The sequence below is a fragment of the Acomys russatus genome, chromosome 19 (genome assembly GCF_903995435.1).
Source record: "Acomys russatus chromosome 19, mAcoRus1.1, whole genome shotgun sequence".
NCBI lineage: Eukaryota > Metazoa > Chordata > Mammalia > Rodentia > Muridae > Acomys > Acomys russatus.
The window spans coordinates 41850729-41874155 of NC_067155.1; the positions used below are offsets into that span (position 1 = coordinate 41850729).

At 50.0% G+C, this 23427-nt stretch overlaps 1 protein-coding gene across 8 annotated transcripts in view; it reads right to left on the reverse strand.

Annotated features, from left to right (window-relative positions):
* Positions 1–23427, reverse strand: part of Mlxipl (MLX interacting protein like) — a 47177-nt gene that overhangs the window by 13352 nt on the left and 10398 nt on the right. For 4 of the 8 annotated variants that reach the window (XM_051161328.1, XM_051161324.1, XM_051161327.1 and 1 more), the window contains exons 1-7: positions 17665–17996; positions 10350–10456; positions 4264–4346; positions 4026–4115; positions 3697–3741; positions 1137–1338; positions 984–1064 (exon numbers count right to left, since the gene is read on the reverse strand). In XM_051161328.1, the coding sequence (XP_051017285.1) occupies positions 984–1064; positions 1137–1338; positions 3697–3741; positions 4026–4115; positions 4264–4346; positions 10350–10456; positions 17665–17957 (901 nt within the window). In that variant the 5' untranslated portion in view covers positions 17958–17996. Of the gene's footprint in view, positions 1–983; positions 1065–1136; positions 1339–3696; positions 3742–4025; positions 4116–4263; positions 4347–10349; positions 10457–17664; positions 18000–23427 lie in introns of those variants that run through there. The other 4 variants (XM_051161329.1, XM_051161331.1, XM_051161330.1 and 1 more) reach the window with 4 other exon arrangements.

Genomic DNA, 23427 nt, shown 5'->3' on the forward strand with positions numbered 1-23427 from the left:
TAAAGCAGGCTTAGTGCCGCACTCCTTTGATCCTAGCACTTGGGAGGCAGAGGCAGGCAGATCTCTGTGAGTTCCAGTCCAGCCTGATCTACACAGTGAATTCCAGAACAACCAGAGCTACATAGTGAGACCCTATCTCAAAAAAAAAAAAAAAAAGGGAGAGAGAGAGAGAGAGAGATAATTGGCTTTATCTGGTCAGTCACAGTGGCTTATAAACTGCATGGGATTGAACTCAGGGATTCTCCCATACTAGACCATAAAGAACCTGTCTAGAGAGCTGGAGAGATGGCTCAGACGTTAAGGACACTGACTGCTCCTCCAGAGGTTCTGAGTTCTATTCCCAGCAACCACAGGGTGGCTCAGAACCATCTATAATGTGATCTGATGCCTTCTGGCCTTCAGGTATACACACAGGCAGAGCACTGTATACATAATAATAAATAAAATCTTAAAAAAAAAGAAAAGAACCTGTCTAGACCACCTGCCTAGAATCCCCCAGTGAGGGGTTGGGGTGTGGCTCAGTGGTAGAGCACCTGCCTAGAATCCCCCAGTGAGGGGCTGGGGTGTGGCTCAGTGGTAGAGCCCCTAGAATCCCCCAGTGAGGGGTTGGGGTGTGGCTCAGTGGTAGAGCACCTGCCTAGAATCCCCCAGTGAGGGGCTGGGGTGTGGCTCAGTGGTAGAGCACCTGCCTAGAATCCCCAAGTGAGGGGCTGGGGGCGTGGCTCAGTGGTAGAGCACCTGCCTAGAATCCCCCAGTGAGGGGCTGGGGGCGTGGCTCAGTGGTAGAGCATCTATCTGCCTAGTAGGCATAAGGCCTTGGGTTCCAACTCTAACACCCCACCCCATACACATACAAATTACAGCACCATTCATCCTCCCACTGGCACAAAGCCTTATAGTCTCCTGGAGTTTTTTTTTTTTTTTTTTTAATCTCAAACTAACCTTTCAGTCTGCCCTGCCTCCTGGGGAAGAACCCGCCTCACCTGATATCTCCATGAAGTCATCTAGGCTGGGCTGCAGCGGCGTCAGGTCTGGCTGGATCATGTCAGCATTGCCGACATAAGCTGGAGGGACAATGGTGAGGTTGGGGAAACGTCAAAGCCGCTCTTCCCCTCCCCCCCCCACTCCCTCCTCACCTTCTTCTGGGGGCAGCTGCAGGGATGAGGGGCTGGGCTGGGTCATGGTGAAGAGCGTGTCGGAGATATCGGACAGGAAGCAGTCCAGGTCCAGAAGCTGTCGGCCCCCAGGCTCCTCCTCGGAGCCCCCAAGCAACACGGGCACCACGCTGGAGAAGAGCTGTTCGCACCATCGCTCTGGTGGCGGCCACCCACCTTCCACCTGGCAGGACACAGAGGTCACCGCCCTGATGCTTCATGGTACTCCTCGCCTGGGGATGAAGTAGTTCCCCATCCTGGCTAGAAAGCATCTCTAAATGACACCACCTCACTTTTCTCCGGAGAGCTTGGTTTATCGTCTAGAAGGCTAGGTGGCCTCTAACTACTCCCTCTAGCAAGCTGACCAGGACATTCTTTCTTTCCTTTTTTTTTTTGTTATTTCCAGACAGGGTTTCTCTGTGTACTCTGTGTAATAGCCCTGGCTGTCCTGGAACTCACTCTGTAGTCCAGGCTGGCCTCAAACTCATGGAGATTCACCTGCTTCTGCCCCCAAATCCTGGGATTAAAGGGGTGGACCACCACTGCCCAGCTGCTTTTTTTTTTTTTTTTTTTTTTTTTTTGGTTTTGGTTTTTCGAGACAGGGTTTCTCTGTGTAGCCTTGGCCATCCTGGACTTGCTTTGTAGACCAGGCTGGCCTTGAACTCACAGCGATCCGCCTGCCTCTGCTTCCCGAGTGCTGGGATTAAAGGCGTGCGCCACCACGCCCGCTCCCAGCTGCTTTTTTGTTTCTTTTTGTTTTTGTTTAAAGGTAGAGTCTGACCATGTAGGCCTGGCTAGCCTGGACTCATTATGTAGACCAGGCTGGCTTCAAATCCACAAAGACCCAGCTGCCTCTGCCTCCCAAGTGCTGCGATTTAAAACATGCACCCCCACGGAAGCCGGGTGAAGTGGTGCATGCCTTTAATCCCAGCACTCGGGATGAAGAGGCAGGTGGATCGCTGTGAGTTCAAGGCCAGCCTGGTCTACAAAGCTGAGTCCATGACAGCCAGGGCTGTTACACAGAGAAACCCTGTCTTGAAAAACCAAGAAACCAAACAACAACAACAAAACAAATAAACAACAAACACACACACACACACCCAAAAACATAAAAAACAAAAACAAAAAACATGCGCCATAGGTTGGAGAGATGACTCAGAGGTTAAGAGCACTGTCTGTTCTTCCAAAGGTTCTGAGTTCAGTTCCCAGCAACCACAAGGTGGCTCATAACCATTTATAATGAGATCTGGTGCCCTCTTCTGGAGTGTAGACACACATGCGGGCAGAGCACTGTATAAAGAATAAATACATCTTTTACCAAAAAAAAAAAATGCACCACACAGGCAGTGGTGATGCATGAACCTTCTTAATCCCCACACTCAGGAGGCAAAGGCAGGCAGATCTCTGAGTTCAAGGCCAGTCTGGTCTACAGAGGGAGTTCCAGGACACCCAGGGCTACACAAAAAAAGCACACACCATCACATCTTGTTGGCTTTAATTTTGTTGTTGTTGTTTTGAGACAGGGTTTCTCTATGTAGCCTTGGCTGTCCTGGACTCACTTCGTAGACCAGGCTGGCCTTGAACTCACAGTGATGCCTCCTGTCTCTGCCTCCCCGAGAGCTGGGATTAAAGGCCTGTGCCATCATACCCTGCTTGCTGGCTTTAGTTTTTTTGAGGCAGGTTTCATGTAGCCCTGGCTAGCCTGGACTCTCTGTGTAACTGAGGGTACCCTTGATCCTACTGCCTCTACCTCCTTAGTGGTGGCATTGCTGCTATGTACCATCAAGCCAAGATAGTTTTACTTGGTTTTTATTTTTGTTCTCCAAGACAGAGTCTCCAAGCTTGCCTCAAACTTCTAGAAGCTGATCTTAAATGTGCAATTCTTTGGCCTCGGCCACTGCCTGGCTTTGTGTCTGGTTTCTTCTGAGACTTCTTTTCCTCTGGACCCTTTTACCCCCCCCCCCCCAGACAAGGTTTCTCTGTGTAGCCTTGGCTGTCCTGGACTCACTTTGTAGACCAGGCTGGCCTCGAACTTACAGCGATCCGCCTGCCTCTGCCTCCCGAATGCTGGGATTAAAGGCGTGCACCACCACCACCCGGCTCCTGCTTGCTTATTAACACATGGAGCTCTCACTATAATGCAGCCCACACTGCTGTTGGGACTTATTATTCTACTCAGGCTGGCCTGGAACTCACTGCAATCCTCCTGCCTCACAACTGTATCTTCCCCCGAAGAGAAAAAGTTACAGCGTTCACCCACGCCAACGCCGAGACCACAGCCGTTCTTCTACCCCCTCGCCTCTACCAGACCCTGCCCTTGGTCAGCCAGGCAGACATTTTCAGTTCTCCAGTTTCAGCCTCGGGAGCGCTGATGCACACCTGTAATCCCAGCACTCGGGAGGCTGAGGCAGTCGGATGGGATTTCTGTGAGTTCGAGGCCAGCCTGGTCAATAAAGTCCAGGATAGCCAGAGATAAACCCTGTCTCAAAACAAACAAAACTCCAGTTTCCGCCTTCCTAGGTGCCCTTCCCTGTTCACTCACCTGCTTGGGAGCCAGGAAATTCCCTTCCGTACTGGATTTGCGGAGCTAAGGAGACAAAAAGTTGAATACTGAATCTCTTTTCCTCACTGAGTTCCTCTCCCTCCGCCCACATCTACCGGAGCTCCTATTTCCGCAGGCCCCGCCCCTTTCCACCACCCTGGGAGAGACGCTGGCACTTGGGGGAGACCCCGTGGCCCCAGTGGAGCTATCATGCTGGGACTAAAGAGGTGGTGGGGGGGGGGCGATGGGCTAAGGTAGGGTCATGGGATCCCCTCCAGAGCTTTTTCTAGGCTCCAAGAGGATGCTCTGCCCCTGCCAGTCCCACTGACCCGCTTCTTGTAGTAGATTCTCCACTTGTGGTACTCTCGCATCACCACCTCGATGCGCCTCTTCCAGTAATTACCCTCCAGGACCACAGCCTGGGGAAGGGCCGGGGTCAAGGCTCAGTACGAACGGTGATACCCGAGATGGTCGATCTCCCCAAACCCCACCTCACACCCGATGCCCACCACGGGAGGGAACGTCTGGGTGGATAAGCAGACGGGTGGGCAACCCATGTCTTCCTACCTCAGGTTTCCGGTGCTCATCTGCTTCAGACCCCTGCAGCGGGGTCACGAAGCCACACACTGGGCTTTTCCTCCGCTGGACATCTGAGGGAAGAGGGCCCAGGTCAGAGGCACCCAGACCTCTCATCCTCTACCCAAGGAGACCGGAAGTCGAGTGGCACACTTTATAATCCTGCCTGACCCCTTTCCTTTGTTCAGACATCTTTGCGGGTCCCAAACTCATTCGGGAGCTAAAGATGACCCTGAGCTTTTGATCACTCTGCCTCAACCTCCCAAGTGCACCACCCTGTCCACTCTGTGAGTGCTGACGAGGGAACCCAGGGCTTCCTGCATGCTAGAAAAGCGCTCTGCCCACTGAGCCATCTCTCCCTTTCCTCTCTCCCCACCCCTCTGCCCCATTCCTTCTATCCACAAGCTCTATTGCTGGAGCACATTCCAACCTCTCCAGGGAGATTATAGGCTCTCTACAGCGGAGCCACGCCCCGGCCCACAACAGAAGAGGCCTGAGGAATACAAACCATCAGGGCTTGGGTAAATTACTTTTTTTTTTTTTGAGACAGGATTTCTCTGTGTATCCCCTGGCTGTCCTGGACTGACTTCATAGACCAGGCTGGCCTCAAACTCACTGTGATCTGCCTGCCTCTGCCTCCCAAGTGCTGGGATTAAAGGCATGTGCCACCACCACCTGGCCTACTTTTTTTTTGACATGGATTCTTGCGATTTATTATAGTTCGGGCTATCCTGGAACCATTATGTAGGCCAAGGCTGTCCTCAAACTTTTTGTTTGTTTGTTTCAAGACATTCTGTAGACCAGTTAGCCTTGAACTCACAGAGATCCGCCTGCCTCTGCCTCCAGAGTGCTGGGATTACAGGCGTGCACCACCTAATTTATTTTATATATTTTATGTATGTGGGTGTGTTGTCGTCTGCGTATGCATCCGCACACCAGATTCCATTATAGATGGTTGTGAGCCACCATGTGGTTGCTGGGAATTGAACTCAGGTCCTCTGAAAGAGCAGACAGTGTTCTTAACTGCTTTGTTCTTACGTTGTTTTAGCGCCAGGATGTTTTCTACTCCCCCCACTCCTTTTGTGTTTTTTTGTTTTGTTTCTTGAGGCAGGGTTTCTCTGTCCTGGACTCACTCTGTAGAGCAGGCTGGTCTCGAACTCACAGCGATCCACCTGCCTCTGCCTCCCCAAGTGCTGGGATTACAGGCATGCGCCACCACTGCCTGGCTTCCTCTTCCCTTTGTTACTCTAAGAAATGGGCACCCCACTCTTTTTTTTTTAATATTTTATTTAATTTTAACTTATGTGCATTGGTGTGAGGGTGTCAGATCTTGGCGTTACAGGCAGTTGTGAGCTGCCATGTGGGTGCTGGGATTGAACCCGGGACCTTTGGAAGAGCAGGCAGTGCTCTTAACCACTGAGCCATCTCTCCAGCCGGGGCACCCCACTCTTCTCTTGCTCCAGTGTCACATGGGCCCTCACCCCCCACCCCGCTCTCCCCTCCCCACCTTCAGCTCTGGAAACACAGTATGTACCCAGAAGATACCCAACTCCATCCTTCTAGCCCCTGCAAAGCACCCAGGTCCTCTGCCAGGAGCTTTCTCCCTGATCTGCCATCCCGCAGCTCTTTGATCACTCCTGAATTCTCTTCCTACCCATATTCCAAAAAACTTCCCTACCAGCTCTCAGGGGTCCAAGTCCAGTCGTCCACAGACCAGCCCCATCAATTCATTGGGCTCCATGACAGTTCGTCCACCGTCCCCTCCCCTCCACCCTTCCCCACTCATCCCGTAGTCTGAGTCATTCCTTGCACCGACCTCCCTAGGTCAAGTCTCAGACACACTCAGCTGTTCCTCTGCTGCTACAGTTCTAAGACACCCCAGAGCTCCCTACAGCCTCCAAGGTAAGGAGCACACCCCCCCCCCAGTTTGGTTTTAAAATTCCCCCTGATTTGGCTGCCCCAGCTTCCTATCTCTGTCATATGTCCCACCTTGAAGTCATAGACTACTCTCTTGTCTGTTTGGTTTATGAAACAGGTCCTGATATAGTCCAGGGTAGCTTCCAACTCGTGATCCCCTAGCCTTAGCCTCTTGAGTGCTATTACAGACGCGAGCCGTGCCACCAGGCTCTTCTCTAGTCTGATTCTACAGGGAACACCTTCCTCCAATCCTTACTGTGATTTTCCCCCCATGCTACAGATGCCAGTTATTTCTCTTCAGTCTATTGATTCAACAGGCCTCTGTCACAGACAGTGCTGGGATGCCATGTAGCTCAGTGGTAAAGCACCTGCCTAATATCGCCCGGGGAGGGGCTGGGGTGTGGCTCAGTGGTAGAGCACCTGCCTAGAATCCCCCAGTGAGGGGCTGGGGGTGTGGCTCGGTGGTAGAGCACCTGCCTAGTGTCCCCCAGTGAGGGGCTGGGGTGTGGCTCAGTGGTAGAGCACCTGCCTAGAATCCCCTAGTGAGGGGCTGGAATGTGTGGCTCAGTGGTAGAGCACCTGCCTAGAATCCCCCAGTGAGAGGCTGGGGGTGGGTGTGCCTCAGTGGTATAGCTCTTAGCTTGTGTATGTGAGGCCCTGGGTTCTAGCCTCAGTATGACAAGGAAAGATAGATAAAGAGAGAGGGAAAAGGGAAAGGAGAGAGAGAGAGGAGAGAGAGAGAGAGAGAGAGAGAGAGAGAGAGAGAGAGAGAGAGAGAGAGAGAGACTAAAAACTCCACTCCAAATGGGATGGCATGTGCCTACACTTTCAGTACTTGGGAAGTGAGGAAAGTCAAAATGTCAAGGTTATCTTCTGTGACCCTGAGTTTAAGTTAGCCTGGGCTACATAAGATTCAACAAAGAAAGAGGAAGAGAAGACAAATGGACAGACCCTTGGGTGTGTAGAAGAGTAGGCTCTTAGAGCAGGGAAGGTCCCAGAGCATCTCCCTCCTGGCTTCCCAGTTGAGGACAGGAACACCAGAAAAGATTAAGCCTTCATATCCAGGGACGACTGGAGACAGCCTGTCTCCTTCCTTGCTCAGGAAACTGTGCTCTGGAGAGAGGGTTGTTACAGGTTTTATTTAACACCAAATCTATCCTCTATGCATTTGCTTTGCTACTGAGCCACACCCCAGTCCCTTACTGGGGGATTCTAGGCAGGTGCTCTACCACTGAGCCACACCCCAGCCCCTTACTGGGGGATTCTAGGCAGGTGCTCTACTCTGAGCCACACCCTCATGCCCTCACTCAGGGATTATAGGTTGGTGTTTTTCCTCCATCCACCACTCTACCTAAGCCTTTGCACCTTTGCAGTGGCCAACGCTGGGATGAGAGACTCGGGGGCCGGGGCGGGGTGCGGAAAAACCAGGGCTGATCAGAGCACAAGAGATAAGGAAAACAAACATGGAATAGACAGTGCAAAGTGGAAAGTCCCTCCTGCCAGGTGAGAGGTGCAAAGTGCTCTGAGGAGAAACCAGGAGGCTTTGGGACATGGAAGGAAGGACATATTACAATGAAGCTATGGACCTGCCGCGGGGCAGGAGCGCACTCTGCTGGGGGAGATGAGGATGGCACTTTCTGCAAGAAGACTTTCTTCTACAGGGACTTGTCTGCCATCAACTAGGGATTGAACCCTAGAGCCTCTACCACTGAGCTACACCTACAGATTTACCATTATTATGATTATTTAAATTTTTATTATATTTATTTATTTTGTGTGGCGGAGAGGAGGATCATGGGTGAGCCATAGAGGACATGTGGAGGTCAGAAAAGAACTTTTTGGTATTGGTTCTCCCCTTCCATCTTCATATAGGTCCAGTGAACCCAATTCAGCTCATCAGCCCCAGTGGAAACACTTTTATCCACCAACCCATCTTGCCTATCATCACACGTGCACACGCACACACACACACACATGCACGCACATGCACACACACATACAGTTGGTGCTTTTATGCAATCTTCCTGAGTAGTCTAGACTAAACTTAACTTTTCACCCTCCTTCCTTGGCCTTTACAGTAGCTGAAATTACAGGCCTACACATCACAATCACTGGGCTTTTGTTTGGGCTTGTTTGCTTTTGTTTTTCAAGAAAGGGTTTCCGGCTGGAGAGATGGGTGAGAGGTTAAGAGCACTGGCTGTTCTTCCAAAGGTCCTGAGTTCAGTTCCCACATGGTGGCTCACAACCATCTATAATGAGATCTGCTGCCTTCATCTGGCCTGCAGGTGTACGTGTAGACAGAGCATTGTATACATAATAAATAAATAAAATCTTTAAAAAAAAAAAAAGACAGAGTTTCTCTGTATAACAGCCCTGCCTGTCCTGGACTCATTCTGTAGACCAGGCTGGCCTCTAACTCAGAGATCTGCCTACCTCTGCCTCTCGAGAGTGATGGGGTTCAAAGTGTATGCCACCACTGCCTGGCTCACAATCACCTTTAAACATTTTTTTTAAGTCTTTTGAAGGTTTATTTTATTTTACACATATGAGTGTCTAAGCTGTATGTATGTATATATGTGTGTCTGGTGTCTGCAGAGGTCGGAAGAAGGCATTAATCCTCTGAAAATGGAGTTGTAGGTGGTTGAGAGCCATGGTGTGGGTCCTGGGAACCAAACCCAGGGCCTCTGCAGAAGCAACAAGTGCCCTTAATCACTGAGGCATCTCTCCAGCCCCTAGAAACTCAAGGTGGGGAGAAGTCATGGTTTCTAACTTCCTACTTTTTCAAATTTATTTATTTATTGGCTGATTTATTGATTGATTGTAGTGCTGGATATTGAACCTGGGGCCCCATGCATGTTTTGCAAATGTAATGCTTTGAAACCATGCTCAGCCACGCCCCCAGCCCCTCACTGGGGGATTCTAGGCTGGTACTCTGCCACTGAGTTACATTTCCTGCTCATGTTTTATTTTTGCTTTTGGGATATAGTCTCAGTAAGTTACATAGGCTGGCTTTGAACTTGAGACCTTTCTTCAGCCTGCAGGGTAGCTGGGGTCTGTACCATCACACCAGGCTTTGCTATAAGATGACCACATGTTGCCACTAAGATCATAATGATGACGGCAAGCACTCAGCCTTCCCAGATCAATGGAGCCCTTGTGAGATGTGCACATATGCATAGACATAGCCAATAAGCATATATATATTTTTTAAATAGTTGGAAAAGCCTAGTATTGTGGCACATGCCTTTAATGCCAGCACTTGGCAGGCAGAGGCAGGTATACCTCGGTGAGTTTGAGGCTAGTCTGATCTACATAGCAAGTTTCAGGACAGTCAAGGATACATAGTGAAATCTTGTCTCAAAGAAAGAGGAGGTGGCCGGGTGCAGTGGCACACACCTGTAATCCGAGCACTCTGGGAGGTAGAGGCAGGTAGGAGCTCTGTGAGTTTGAGGCCAGCCTGGTCTACAAAGTGAGTCCAGTATAGCCAGGGCTACACAGACAGCAGGGAGAAAAAAGAAGGAGGAGAGAAAAGAAAGGAAAAAGGAAGGAAGGAAGGAAGGAAGGAAGGAAGGAAGGAAGGAAGGAAGAAAGAAAGAAAGAAAGAAAGAAAAGCTTACAGTAGGCCAGGTATGTATGCCTATCACTCAGGAGGTAGAGAAAGAAGAAAGATCCAGAGTTCAAGGTCACCTTTAGTTATATACTGAATTCAAGTCTTACCCAGCTCCTCACTGGGGAACTCTAGGCAGGTGCTCTACCACTGAGCCACACCCCAGCTCCTCACTGGGGGATTCTAGGCAGGTGCTCTACTCCTCAGCCATGTTTCTGACTTCAGTTACCAGAACATTCCAAACAGCTTACTCAGTGAAGGGCCTACTAAATGGGTCTTGAACTGGCACCCAAATTGGACCTCCTTCAGAGTATTCAAGGTGCCCTCCACTGCCCTTGTCTCATAGGAGAAAGTGATCTTTGCCAAGCATTCCTCAAGACCTTCTGAAGGCCGGAAGTTGTTCAAGGGTCTTTGCACTGTCGGCTTGCTCTCCCCCACAAGGCTGGCATCATGTACTCCACAGGTCCTGGGTTTGGGTTTGGGTTCTGCGCACAGAGCCCTCTGGTTAGAAAGAGTCCTCCCAACCCCAAGGGAGCCACGGGCAACCACTCACACTGAATGTACCAGGCCCTCCAGATGGCGTTGTTTAGGCGGATCTTGTCCCTGCAAAGCAACTTGAGGCCTTTGAAGTTCTTCCACTTGGGAGAGACCAGCTTGCCACTGTTGGAGATATCAGGATATCAGGGTGGGGCAGGGAAAAGAGAAGATAGGAGCATTTCTTTTTCTAAAAGTTTTAAATTATATTTATTTATTGTGTATACGTTTTGCCTGGATGTAAGGCCTGCAGGCCAGAAGAGGGCACCAGATCTCATTGTATATGGTCGTGAGCCACCATGTGGTTGCTGGGAATTGAAGTCAAGACCTTCGGAAGAGCAGTCAGTGCTCTTAATCTCTGAGCCATCTCTCCAGCCCCTGATGGCAGCGTTTCTGCAGTCACCTTCCATCTGTGGCTAGACTTTCTCCGGAATCCTCAAATCCCACCTATTCTCTAACATGCTTGAAATTCCTTCCCTAAAGTCAAACCTTACAAATAGTGGGTGTGAGGCTACACAGAGAAACCCTGTCTCAAAAAACAAAAAATAAAATAAAATAAACAGTGCAGGTGCCGTGCCAGGAGGTGGTAGCACACGGAGAGGCAGAGGCAGGTGGATCGCTGTGAGTTCGAGGCCAGCCTGGTCTACAAAGCGAGTCCAGATCAGCCAAGGCTACACAGAGAAACCCTGACTCGAAAAACAGAAATACAAACAAAAAAGAATAAATAGCCATCCAGACCTTACCCCTTGTTCATTGCCTATTTTCCCTGACCCAAAGGCAGGTACTTTTTTTTTTTTTAATCAACTGTTTTCAGATTAACACTGTCCATTGACCTCAAGGGAAGAATTTTCACATTCAGTGTGTGTGTAGAAGTGGAAAGAATCTCTCTCTCTCTCTCTTTCTCTCTCTCTCTCTCTCAAATATTTATTTATTTTTATGTGCATTGGTGTTTTGCCTGGTGGGTGCCAGATCCTATGGAGCTTGACTGTTGCGAGCCACCATGTGGGCACTAGGAACTGAACTCAGGCAGTGCTCTTTTGCCTGCGCCATCTCTGTCCGGCCCAAGAGTCTCTATATATAGCCCAGGCTGGCCTGGAATTAGAAGTCATATTATCTCATTGTCATAGAGACTCTATAGGCCTTGCCCTACCCTATAGGCAGTTGGTAGCTGCTGGGGGTGGATGAAATGGATTCTACAGTGGTATAGATACTAACTAGTACCTATATACTGTACAACATAGATACTGGTATAGATATAGATGCCCACGCTTCTATAAATAACCCCTCAGCCATGAACCCATAGCAACCTTAGACTCTTCGGATAACAACAGCAAAGAAGGCATGAGGGCCAGGTACACAGCTCAGCAGGTAAGAGTGCTTGCTGCAAAACCTGAAGACCTGAGTTTGGTTCCCATGACCCCCATGGTGGAAGGCTGTAAACTCCCACAAGTTGTCCTCGGATCACACCCCTTACCCCCATTCCCCATTACCGACCCCCCACTGCTCCCCACACACATACAATAAATAAATGTTACTCTAAAACGTAAGATATGATGCCGGGCGGTGGTGGCACAGGCCTTTAACCCCAGCACTTGGGAGGCAGAGGCAGGCAGATCTCTGAGTTTGAGGCCAGCCTGGTCTACAAAGCGAGTTCCAGGACAGCCAAGGCTACATAGAGAAACCATCCTACCCCCATCAAAAATAAAAAAAAAATAAAATAAAATAAAAAAGGAAGACATGAAAATAGAAGGGAACTAAGAAGAGGAAGAGGAGCTGGAGTGGGCGACGATGAGGGTATAATCCAAATACATTCTCTCCATGTATAAAAACGCCATAATGAAACATGCTCTTGTATAATTGATGTGTGCTAATAAAGCCTTTTAAAAACACAAGGGATCCTTCTGCCTCAGCATCCTCAGTATGGAGAGTACAGCTTGCATTGTTGTGCAGGGTTCTTGCATCTCTCCCTTTCTTTTGTCTTTGAGAGAGAGTCTTAATGTAATCTTCAGATAGCATAGAGTAAGTCTTGAGTATATAATCAAGTGTAGCCAAGGCTGGCCTTGAACTCCTGATCCTCCTGTCTCTGCCTCCAGGATGCTGGCATTACAGGTGTGTATCGCCATGCCCAGCTTCTCATACCCATCTTTTATACCTTTTAAAATTGTATGTATGTATGTATGTATGTGTGTATGTGGGTTTTTGAGACAGGGTTTCTCTTGTAGCCCTGGATGTCCTGGAACTTGCTCTGTAGATCAGGCTGGTTCTTATGCCTTTTTTTAAAATAAAAGGTTTTCTTCAGTTTTTTTTTCTCGAGACAGGGTTTCTCTGTGTAGCCTTGGCTGTCCTGGACTCACTTTGTAGACCAGGCTGGCCTTGAACTCACAGTGATCTGCCTGCCTCTGCCTCCTGAGTGCTGGGATTAAAGGTGTGTGCCACCACAGTAAGCCAAACATCCGTTTCTTAAAGATAGGATGAAATGATCTTCCTTAGGGTAATGGAGGGAAAGAGACACTTCCAAAAGGGCACAGTGAGTCTTAACTGCATCTCAGTGTGTGTCCCTGGCTGTCCTGGAACTCACTCTGTAGACCAAGGTAGCCTTAAATTTACCCTCTAGACCAGGCTGGCCTTGAACTCACAGGGATATGTCTGCCTCTGCCTCCCGAGTGCTGGGATTTAAGGTCTGTCCACTGTGGCCCACTTCCAGTTGTCCATTTTTGCCTGTCAGTCTCACTGGCTCCCATAATTCCATGAGAGACTTAGGGGGAAAGGAACAGTTTGCCTGGATAAGAAGAAAGTGCCTATAGGTCCACTGTCCATGTGTGGTCATCTGGAGTGGGCAGGAAGCCATACAGTTCTCCCAGGGAGTGAAATGGAAAGACCCTCCAAGCCAAAAGAAGACAGTATGTAAATTTAAAAAAAAATTGTTTTTTGAGACAGGGTTTCCCTGTGTAGCCCTGGCTGTCCTCTACCTCCTGAGTGCTGGGATTAAAGTTTTGCACCATCACAGACTATCTGGAAATAGAATCTTTTTTGGGGGGGTTCTCAAGGCAGGGTTTCTCTGTGTAGCCTTGGCTGTCCTAGACTCACTTTGTAGACCAGGCTGGCCTCGAACTCACAGCGATCCACCTGCCTCTGCCTCTCGAGTGCTGGGATTAAAGGCGGGCACCACCACCACCAGGACTGAAGTAGAATCTTAACCTTGACCTTACCCTAGGGGTCCACCGAGTGCATGCTGTGAAGGCGTTGTATACATAAGTAATGGTAACAGTTCCTCTGAGAACAAGCCAAGTGACTGCCCCCTGGAAGCTGCCCCAAGATGCCAAGATGAAAGTGACCAAGGGCTTGCACACCTGCCTCCCTCCCCTTTATTCCTTCCTACGTCCCTGTCTATCAGCCAAGTGTGCATCCAGGTCCCTGTGGTCTATTTTTCCACTCTTTGCTCAGAGTTTCTAAGGTCTTAACCTTCCAGGAAGCTAGGCTGGGGTCCCCCAGTGAGGGGCTGGGGATGTGGGTCACTGACAGAGAACTTTCTCCGCCATTGGACAAACCCAGATCCGTCCTCAGCCCTGTAGATACCCACTCAATGTCAGGCCTGTTCTCCCAGTGGCTCCCCTCACGTTACTGGGTAGGGGTGGGTAGGTGCCCATCTGATTCTTCCGTTTCTCTCTTCCTGTGCTACCTTGAGCGTATGGGTCACTGGATGTCTTCTCCTTTCTGGTCTCCAGGCTCCAGTATTTGCTTTGGGCTAATGGTGGCTGCCAGGGTGTGGGATGCAGGGTGGCAGGGGCTGCCATCCCAGAAGACAACAGGCTTCATTACCCAAAGAGGCCACCCTAGCCTGATGGCTGGCTCCTTGCCTCCCATAGCTAGATAAATACCATCTGTCTGGTAAGGCAACATGATTAGGTGGCTGGTCCTTCCTGGGCCAGCTTTTTGTGCGTGTGTGGGGTGGGGGTGGGGTGGGATGAATGGGGGACACTCCTGAGTTTGTGACCCCTGTCTGTATCCCAGCAACCATTAGGTTCTGCTCACCCAAAGTCCTACCCCAGCCTTCTGCAGTCCCTCCTCTGGCTCCCTCAGAGGGTTGGTAGCCTAGGCTGATACTAGCTTGTGATGCTAGCTAAGCCAAGGGGAAAGGATTTGGTTGATTGCATGCAAAAGGAAGAGTCTGGTTTGGTGTAAAACGTCTAGGGCCAAAGTTCGAAAGCTTTGAGCAAAGGGAGAAAGAGAAAACCTCAGAGAGGTGGGAGGAAAGGAAGGAGGAAGGGAGGGAGGGAGGGAGGGAGGGAGGGAGAAAGACACATATGCTTGTTGAGACCAGAGGGCAAACTCAGATAGGGTTCCTCAGATGCTATCTACCTTGGTTTTTGAGACAGTCTTTCGCTGGCCTGGAACTTGCCACAAGTAAGCTAAGCCGGCCGGCCAGTGAGCCGCAGGCATCTGTCCTGTCTTCAGCTGTGGAATCACCAGTGCACACCAGCAAACCTGACTTTTTTTTTTTCTGATGGTTCTGGGGTTTGAAGTTATGTCCTCAAGCTTGCAAGGCAAACACTTTACAGAGGTATTTCCTCAGTCCCTCTTTCTTTCTTTCTTTCTTTTTTTTTTTTTTTTTTTGTCAGTTTGTTTAACACAGGGCTTTGCTATGTAGTCCAGGATGGTTTGGATCCTCATTCTCCTGCCTCAGCCTGCAGAGTGCTGGGATGACAAGTCTGTGACACCACTCCCTAGACAAGTGCCTTCTTGGAACTTTTACAGCTGTCCTCCCTGGGGCTTTCACCCACAGAACCAGGGAACACAGTGTGCTCCTTGGCAAGGGTGAGGCGGCCAGGCAGCCAGGCGGCTGTAGGCTGTCTTCACGCTGTTCTTCTCCCAGTCTGACTGACCAGTTCCACCCACCACTGGACCCCCTGCCTGGTTGCCCCACCCCCACCTTTCTAGCCGCACTCTGGAGATGCTCACCCACTGAAATCCCCTTGGCTTCACAGAACCTTTATCACCGGGGTCTTCGGAAGGCTTCCAGTCTGAGCATGAATTTGTTTGTTTCTCTGTTTGAGACAGAATCTCGTGTCTCTCAGGCTGGCCTCAAAACCTTGAATTCCTATGCAGCAGAGAATTAATCCTAACCTTCTTGACCGTCCCACCCTCAACCTGAGTTCTGGGACTCCAGGCATGCTCAACCACAAACATAGTTTATGAGTGCAAGCGTGGGGTGTTTGCTTTTGTCTTTGTTTTTGTTAATTATTGGGAGGGGTGCACGTGTGTGGCACATGGAGGTCGGAGGAGAGGCAACTCCGTGGAGTCAATCCTCTCCGGCCACTTGTATGTGTGCCCCAAGAATCAAACTCAGGTCCCCAGACTGGACAGCAATCACCCTTGCTAGCAGAGTCATCTTCCAGACCATATTTTATGTTTTCTCCTTTACCAAGGACGCAAAAACTATAGACTCCTATGTAGTTGGCCACTCTCATCCTTGGTGCTCAGAACCCCACTTAAGAGATTTAAATGTCCAGGCTCTTGGGCATGGGGCAGGAGACACAGTACTCTCCACCCTCGCTGCCCTACCACTGCAGTTATTTGGCCTCAATCAGCCTCTAAAGAGAGCAGTTTTGCGAGTGTCTTCCGTCCCTCCCTATAACCTCTCCCCTTCTGTCCAACCACGGTCTGAACAGGGAGGCCCACTAAGCCAGCCCAAGTGGAATGTTGCGCAGACAAAGCAGGAAGGCTGAGTTGGGAGTAGTTGGGAAATGGGAGACCTTTTGTGTGTAGGGGGGGAACCTGGGAACCCTAGGCTTTTTTGTGGCTTATGCCTGTAATGCCAGTACTTGGGGAGGCTGGAGTAAAATTGGTATGAATTACTCCAAGCTAGCTAGGTCTACAGTGTGTGTGTGTGTGTGTGTGTGTGTGTGTGTGTGTGTGAGAGAGAGAGAGAGAGAGAGAGAGAGAGAGAGAGAGAGAGAGAGGGACGGAGGAAGGAAGGAAGGGAGGGAGGGAGGGAGATCTCCTTTCTTCTGCGTAGCCACAATAATTGGAAGTCTTTGATAACTAAAACACTATCCCAGTGTGAGTGGCATCTGGTGTTCTGAGACCTTAGATGCTCCCTTCCCGAGCAGTCTCCTGATGTCCAAGGGTGGGGGGAGGGGGGAAGGGGACAGGGAATTTGAACTTTCCACATCAGTCTCAGTGCCCTGAACTATCAGATTGCAACATGACCCGGGCTGGAGGCCAGAACATATGGGCCAAGGTTACACTGCCTCCAGCCAATGGGGTCGCTCTGTTCTTCGCCACAAGGTAGGCTTTTCTGCAATTCCCACGCCTGCTCTAGGTCCCCTGTCGGGCTACAGGTGCCTGTCTACAGCCAGGGGTTCTACTAAGAGGAGGAGGCTCGCTGAAGAAGAGTGATATTTGCGGAGAGGAAAGTTCAAGGCCAGCCGATCTCCTCCTTTCTCTCCTACTGTTTTCGGTTGATAATTTATCCTGGTCCCTTTGCTCCCGGGAACTTTGCTCCAGGGCACTGGGCCAGGACCCCAGTTCGCTCCCTCCTCTGGGACAAGTAGGTAGGGCTGGAGCTGGGTGCGGCTCTGGAGCTGTGAACCTTAGCAAGGGGGTTCCTGGCTGTGTTACAACCCCTCCACAGTTATGCCGGACCTAGGGCGGACTGCAGCACCCCCTGCTGGCTCTGGGCAGGTCCGGGGCACCATCTTCCCGCCAACTTTTACATAGCGTTCTAAATTAGGCTCATGCCTGTAATCCCGGAATTTGGGAGGCTGAGATAGGAGTCCAGCCTGGGCTATCTAGCTCTGTGCCAGCCTGAATTTCACTCACCAAACAAAATCAAACCAAACAAATGGTGTCCGGGCAATCAGGAAGTGGGCAAGGAACTGTTTCCATATAAACTGACACTGGCTATGAGGGCGACCACGGGAGAACTGCCCATTGTAAGGAAACAGTGGGATCTGGGTGGGGGGACTACTGGGGATGGACGAAACAGTGCGGCACTCACACGAATGGAGGGAGTGGACGGGATGGTTTACAGTTTGGGGAGTGGGAGGTACACCTGGCATTTCTTAAGGGCAGAAGCAGAAGAACGTGAGAGAGGGGCGCAACTGCAAGAGACCCTGCGGAGATGGAGGGCAGGAGTGTCACGAGCAGGTGATGGGACGCACAAGATTCACGAGGGTCAGTGAACTGGCTCGGGACTCGGGGAGAGAGATGATGCCTAAGTTGTGTCCAGAGACCCCTCCATAGCTGTTTGGGACCAGAGTCCCAGTGCTCGGTCCCACCATGGAAAGCTGGGACTCGGGCTCCCGCCCGTCCCCCCCGCCGTCCACCCTCACCTGTAAGCGAGGCTCAAGCACTCGAAAAGGCGGGTGAGTGTCGGATCGATGCTGCGCGGGCCGAAGTCGGCAAGCCCCACGGGCCCCTCTTGGTCGCGTCGCCGGGTCAGCGAGTCGCTATGCGGCGAGGACACCATGAAGTGTCCGCTGTGGATGACCTGTGATCGATGCAGGCCACCCGCGCTGCGCCGGGGACTCGGATCCTCTAAGTCTGTATCCGAGTCCGAATCTGGGCTGGGGACGACCCGAGGTACCTGCAAGTTTAGGGCTAGATCCGCCAGCGCGCCCGCCATGGTCACCCTAGTCGCCAACTCTACTGCGCTCCGGGGAGCTGCTCAGCCCTTGGAGCCTAATTACCGTGGCCACGCCCCCGCCCTCCTGATAGGCCCATGTGGTGGGCGTGGTCTTGGATGGCAGGTTGGGTTTAAATTAGCATAAGCAGTGAGCCAGGTGTGAAACCTCTGGTCCTGGGCCTTTGGCGGTGCAGCCGTATTCTTTCTGTTGCAAGCACTTTTTAGTCTCTACTTCTCAGGTCTCAGAAAATGCTGGCTGGGGCTGGGGCTGCAACTCGGTCCAGTGCTAGCCTGACAAGCACGGAGCCCTGGGTTCGATCATCGGCACCACAGGAGGTAGAGGCAAAAAGATCAAAAGTTCGAGGCAACAAGATAGATGGCTAGCTGGTAGAGGCATTTGCGGCCGTGCCTGAGTACATGACTTCTAGCCCCAGGACCCACATGATGGAACACTATATACTTGACTTCTTTAACTTGATCTTTGAACTCTACACGTGCACGTAGCAATGCGTTCCCAGACACATAAACAGTAGTACATAAATGAATGAACGAGTGAAATATCAAAAGTTCAAGCCATTCTCTACTCCATAGTGCACTCAGCCTATCTCTCACCTGCTGTTTCACTCCTCCAGGGTCCTGTGTGGTTGACCCCCAATACAAGATTACACCCAGATCCTCTTATGATTGCCCTATACCTGTATAGCAAAGTTCAGAAGGGAGTTCACCCTCTCTAGAGCAACTCCCTGTCCTCAGGCAATCTTTCTGCTCAGGAGGTTTTCTCCCTGACCCTGAAGCCCTGAAGTCTACCTCTGTTCCTGCCTTTCCCCCCCCCCCCCTTCCTTCTTTCCTTTTTCTTTTTGTTTTTTTTTTCAAGACAGGGTTTCTCTATGTAGTTCTGGCTGTCCTGGAACTGAGAGATCTACCTCCCCACTGCTAGGATTAAGGGTATGTGCTATCACTGCCCAGCCTGTTCCTGATCCTCCCCCACCGCAGACAGGGTTTCTCTGTGTAGCCTTGGCTGTCCTGGAACTCACACTGTAGACCAGGCTGGCCTCGAACTCAGAGATCTGCCTGCCTCTGTCCCCTCCCCCCTCCCCCCCCCCCCGGGTGCTGGGATTAAAGGCGTGCACCACCACTGCCTGGCCTGTTTCTGATTTTTAAAGGACGGACACCAGGCTGGGCATTCACAGTAGCTACCTAACGGAACAAGTCAAAGTCCTTTTCTGAGGCATCAGCTAGGGATGGCTCAGTGGTAGAGTGCTTACCTAGCCTTCACAAGGTTCCATCCCCAGCAGTGCACAAAGAACAAAAAAACCCTTGTCTGAGGCACACCACACAGGAATGAATGTACAATCAAATGTCAAAGCCTGATCTAGATGTCCAGATGTTGGTTTTAAAAATGCCTTGAGTGCCCCTAGCTCTCCTAGCGGGGTCCCTCAGGCCTCCTATCCCCCAGGGAAAAGAGTAGCTGTGCCTGAGTCTGGTAGAAGGATCGTGGGTGGCTCTATTTCATCACACACCCCGACCATCAATTGCTCTTCAAATAGCCTCATTTTTGCACCTCAGTTTTATTCCTTAGGTCCCGAGGAAACCTTTGGCGAAACCAGCAATAAATAGAAAGATAGGCTAGCCTATAAAATCCCCAGTGCTATGGAAGCAGAGACAAGAAGATCATAAAATTTAAAGGCCAACTTAGTCTACAGAGAAAGTTCCAGACCTCCAGGTGATGGTGGCACACACCTTAAGCCCAGCACTAGGGAGGCAGAGGCAGGCAGATCTTGAGTTCAAGGCCAGTCTGGTCTACAGAGCGAGATCCAGGATAGCTAGGGCTACACAGAGAAACCCTGTTTTGAAAAAAGAAACAAAGTTCCAGACCAAGGCAGGGTCTGTAGTTTAGTTGGTAGAGAACTTGTCCAGACAGTAGGAAGCTATAGACTCAGTCCCCAGCACCACATAATTCAGGTATGGTATTACATGTCTGTAATCTCGGCACTGGGAAGATAGAGCCAGACGATCAGAGTCCAAAGTCATGCTTGGCTACATAGCAAGTTTGGGGCTAGCCTGGGCTACATAGTGAGATCCTATCCCTCCAAAATAAAACCATGAGATGGCTCAGTGGATAAAGCTGCTTGCTGTCATGCCTTGGAACCCACACGTGGAAGAAGAAAACCACTTCCCACAAGTTGTTACCTAACCTTCACCCATACACACTGTTGGCACATGCTTTCACACACACACACACACACACACACACACACACACACACACACACACACAAATAAATAAAATAATTTTTTAAAAAAGTCAAAACAAAGCCGAGGAGTGGTGGTGGCGCAAGCCTTTAATCCCAGCACTCGGGAGGCAGAGGCAGGTGGATCGCTGTGAGTTCAAGGCCAGCCTGGTCTACAAAGTGAGTCCAGGACAGCCAAGGCTACACAGAGAGACCCTGTCTCAAAAAACTGAAAAAAAAAAAAAAAGTCAAAACAAAAACAAACACTGTAATGTGGAACAAATGGAAGAATGCCCCAAACCTTTGATTTGTCCTCGGTGGCATGATAGGACATGACATGATGCCTCTTCCAGGTGGCATGGTGTAAGCTGGCCTGGTTCACCTCTTGTTGCCTTTCTCATTTGCCCTCTAGTACCCGATGCCCAGGGATCATAACCTCTTAAATAAATAAATCTGGTTCACGGTCCACTGAGGTTGCACGATTAGATCCTGACTGGGTGTGGAGACCCAGTTTTTCCCAGAGTCCTTTGTGGCTCTGCCTCAGCCTCCTAGGCTTGCCTCTAGACCGCTCACACTGAAGTTAAGGCTCTTCTTCCCCACACAGCCCAGTTCCTGTCACTGCTACCTAGGGCTTTCTTCTGCCTGGCATTCCCAGAGGGTGCGTGGCCTCTCTTTCCCACTAGATGGCAAATTCCTTGGCAGAACCAAAACTTGTTCTTCTCTACAGTTCCACACTTCCTCTCAAGAGCACACGTGGCCAGATGCGGTGGTGCACATCTTTAATCCCAGCACTCTGAAGGCAGAGGCAAGAGGATCTCTGTCGGGGCTGGGGAGATGGCTCAGAGGTTAAGAGTACTGTCTGTTCTTCTAAAGGTCCTGAGTTCAATTCCCAGCAACCACATGGTGGCTCACAACCATCTACAATGAGATCTGGTGCCCTCTTCTGGACAAGCAGGTACACACGCGAGCAGAATATGTATAAATAAATAAATAAATAAATAAATAAATAAATAAAAGAGGATCTCTGTCAGCCTGGTCTACATAGTGAGCTCCAGGACAGTCAGAACTACACACTGAGAGGCTGTCTCCAAAACAAAACAACACCACAGACACACACACACACACACACACACACACACACACACACACACACACATAGACTATGTATTTGGTGAAGAGATGAGTTTGTGCCACATTTATCTGCTAGCTATGTTGCGTCCATCCATTCACCTATTGTCCACGTGTCCACCATGTGTTCATCATCCGTCCATCTATACATCTGCCATCTGCTCGTCCATTATCCATCTTACCCATTTTCTATGTGCACCTCATCTGTCCATCCGTCATGTATTTAGTTGTCTGTCCATGTACCATCATCCATCTGTCCACTCATCGTCTATCTACCCACCCATCCACCCATTCGTCATCTGTTTATCCATGTATCACCTACTGTCTACCCATCCGTCCATCCATTCATCCACTGATCAATCTCTCCGTCGCTTATCTACCCATTCACCTGTATCTTAGTTACTTTTCCTGTTGCTGTAATAACATACTCCGACAAACGTGAATTAAGGGAGAAAGTGTTTACTCTGGAGCGTACTTCAAAGGCAGCAGGAGTGTGAAGCATCTGGCCACACCCTCCATCAGGAAGCAGAAAGCATGCAATTTGCCGCTGCTAGGAGACCTTTCTCCACTTACGCAGTCTAGGATCCCAGCTAGGGAATGGAGTCACCCACAGTGGATGGGGCCTTCTTATCTCAGTGAACAAAATTAAAAGAATCCAGTTCTGGGGCTGGAGAGATGGCTCAGAGGTTAAGAGCACTGTCTGCTCTTCCAAAGGTCCTGAGTTCAATTCCCAGCAACCACATGGTGGCTCACAACCATCTATAATGAGATCTGGTGCCCTCTTCTGGTATGCAGTTGTACATGAAGACACAACATTGTGTACATAATAAATAAATAAATCTTTAAAAATAATAATAATAATCCAGTTCTGGACATGTCCACAGCCCTGTCTCTAAAGCCACTCTAGACTCTGCCCAGGTGGCTACAACTATCACTTCATCTATCCGGTCACCTATCTACTCTTTTGTTTTGTTTTTTGCTTTAGGCAAGGACTCACTGTGTAGCCCTGACTGGCCTGGAACTCACTGTATAGACCAGGCTGGCTTCGAACTCACAGAGATCTGCCTACCTTTGCCTCTTGAGTGCTGGGATTAACAACACCTGGCCCCATCCACCAATTCTAATACCCACCCATGTATATGTCATCCAATCATTTATCTATAAATATACTAACCCATCTATTATCTTTCTACTTATCAATCTACACAGAGAGAGAGAAGAGAAGAGGAGAGGAGAGGAAAAGAGGAAAGAAGGAGAGAGAGAGAAATACATAGTTTATACAGCTGCCTCAGGACTAAGAATCTACATTTTTGGAATGTGTATCTAAACATGCTAATTGGCCAACCACAGTTAAACTTTAAAGACTACCAGTGATAGAGTTGCTGGGCATGGTGGCACATGCCTGTAATCCCACTCAGGAGGCAGGTAGATTGCTGTGAGTTCGAGGCCAGCCTGGTCTACAGAGTGAATTCCAGGATAGCTAGGGCTACACAGAGAAACTGTGCGTTGACAAAGCAAACCAACAAAGAAACAAGCAAACAGGAGCTATAAAGAGGGTAATGAGAAGCTGAATATATAAGTAGCATTCGCTTTCCTTTGTTTCTTTCCGGTGGGCAGGGTTTTTGTTTGTTTTGGTTTTTTTAGACACGCTCTCTTGTAGACCAGGCTGAACTAGAATGTACTAATAACTGGACTTTTGATTCCCCCACCTCCACCTCATTCTTTTTTCCCGTTTCGGGACAGGGTTTCTCTGTGTAGCCCTGCCTGTCCTGGAACACGCTCTGTAGACCAGGCTGGCCTTGAAGGCAGAGATTCGGTTACTTCTGCCTCCCCAGCGCTGGGATAAAAGGTATGTGCCACCACCTGCTGGCTCCGACCTCTACCTCTTGTGCGCTGAACATCGCAGCAAGTCGCCACCACAGCTGGCATAGGGCTCGGTTGTGGGTTTCCTTTTGCAGTGATGAAACTGGTTGAATTTGATAGTGGAAATGGTTGCACAACTTTGAGTACACCAAGTACTATAGAAAAGTGGGTTAAGCTGGGCATGATGGCACATGCCTTTCATTCTAGCACTCGGGAGGCAAAGACAGGCGGATCTCTGTGAGTTCGAGG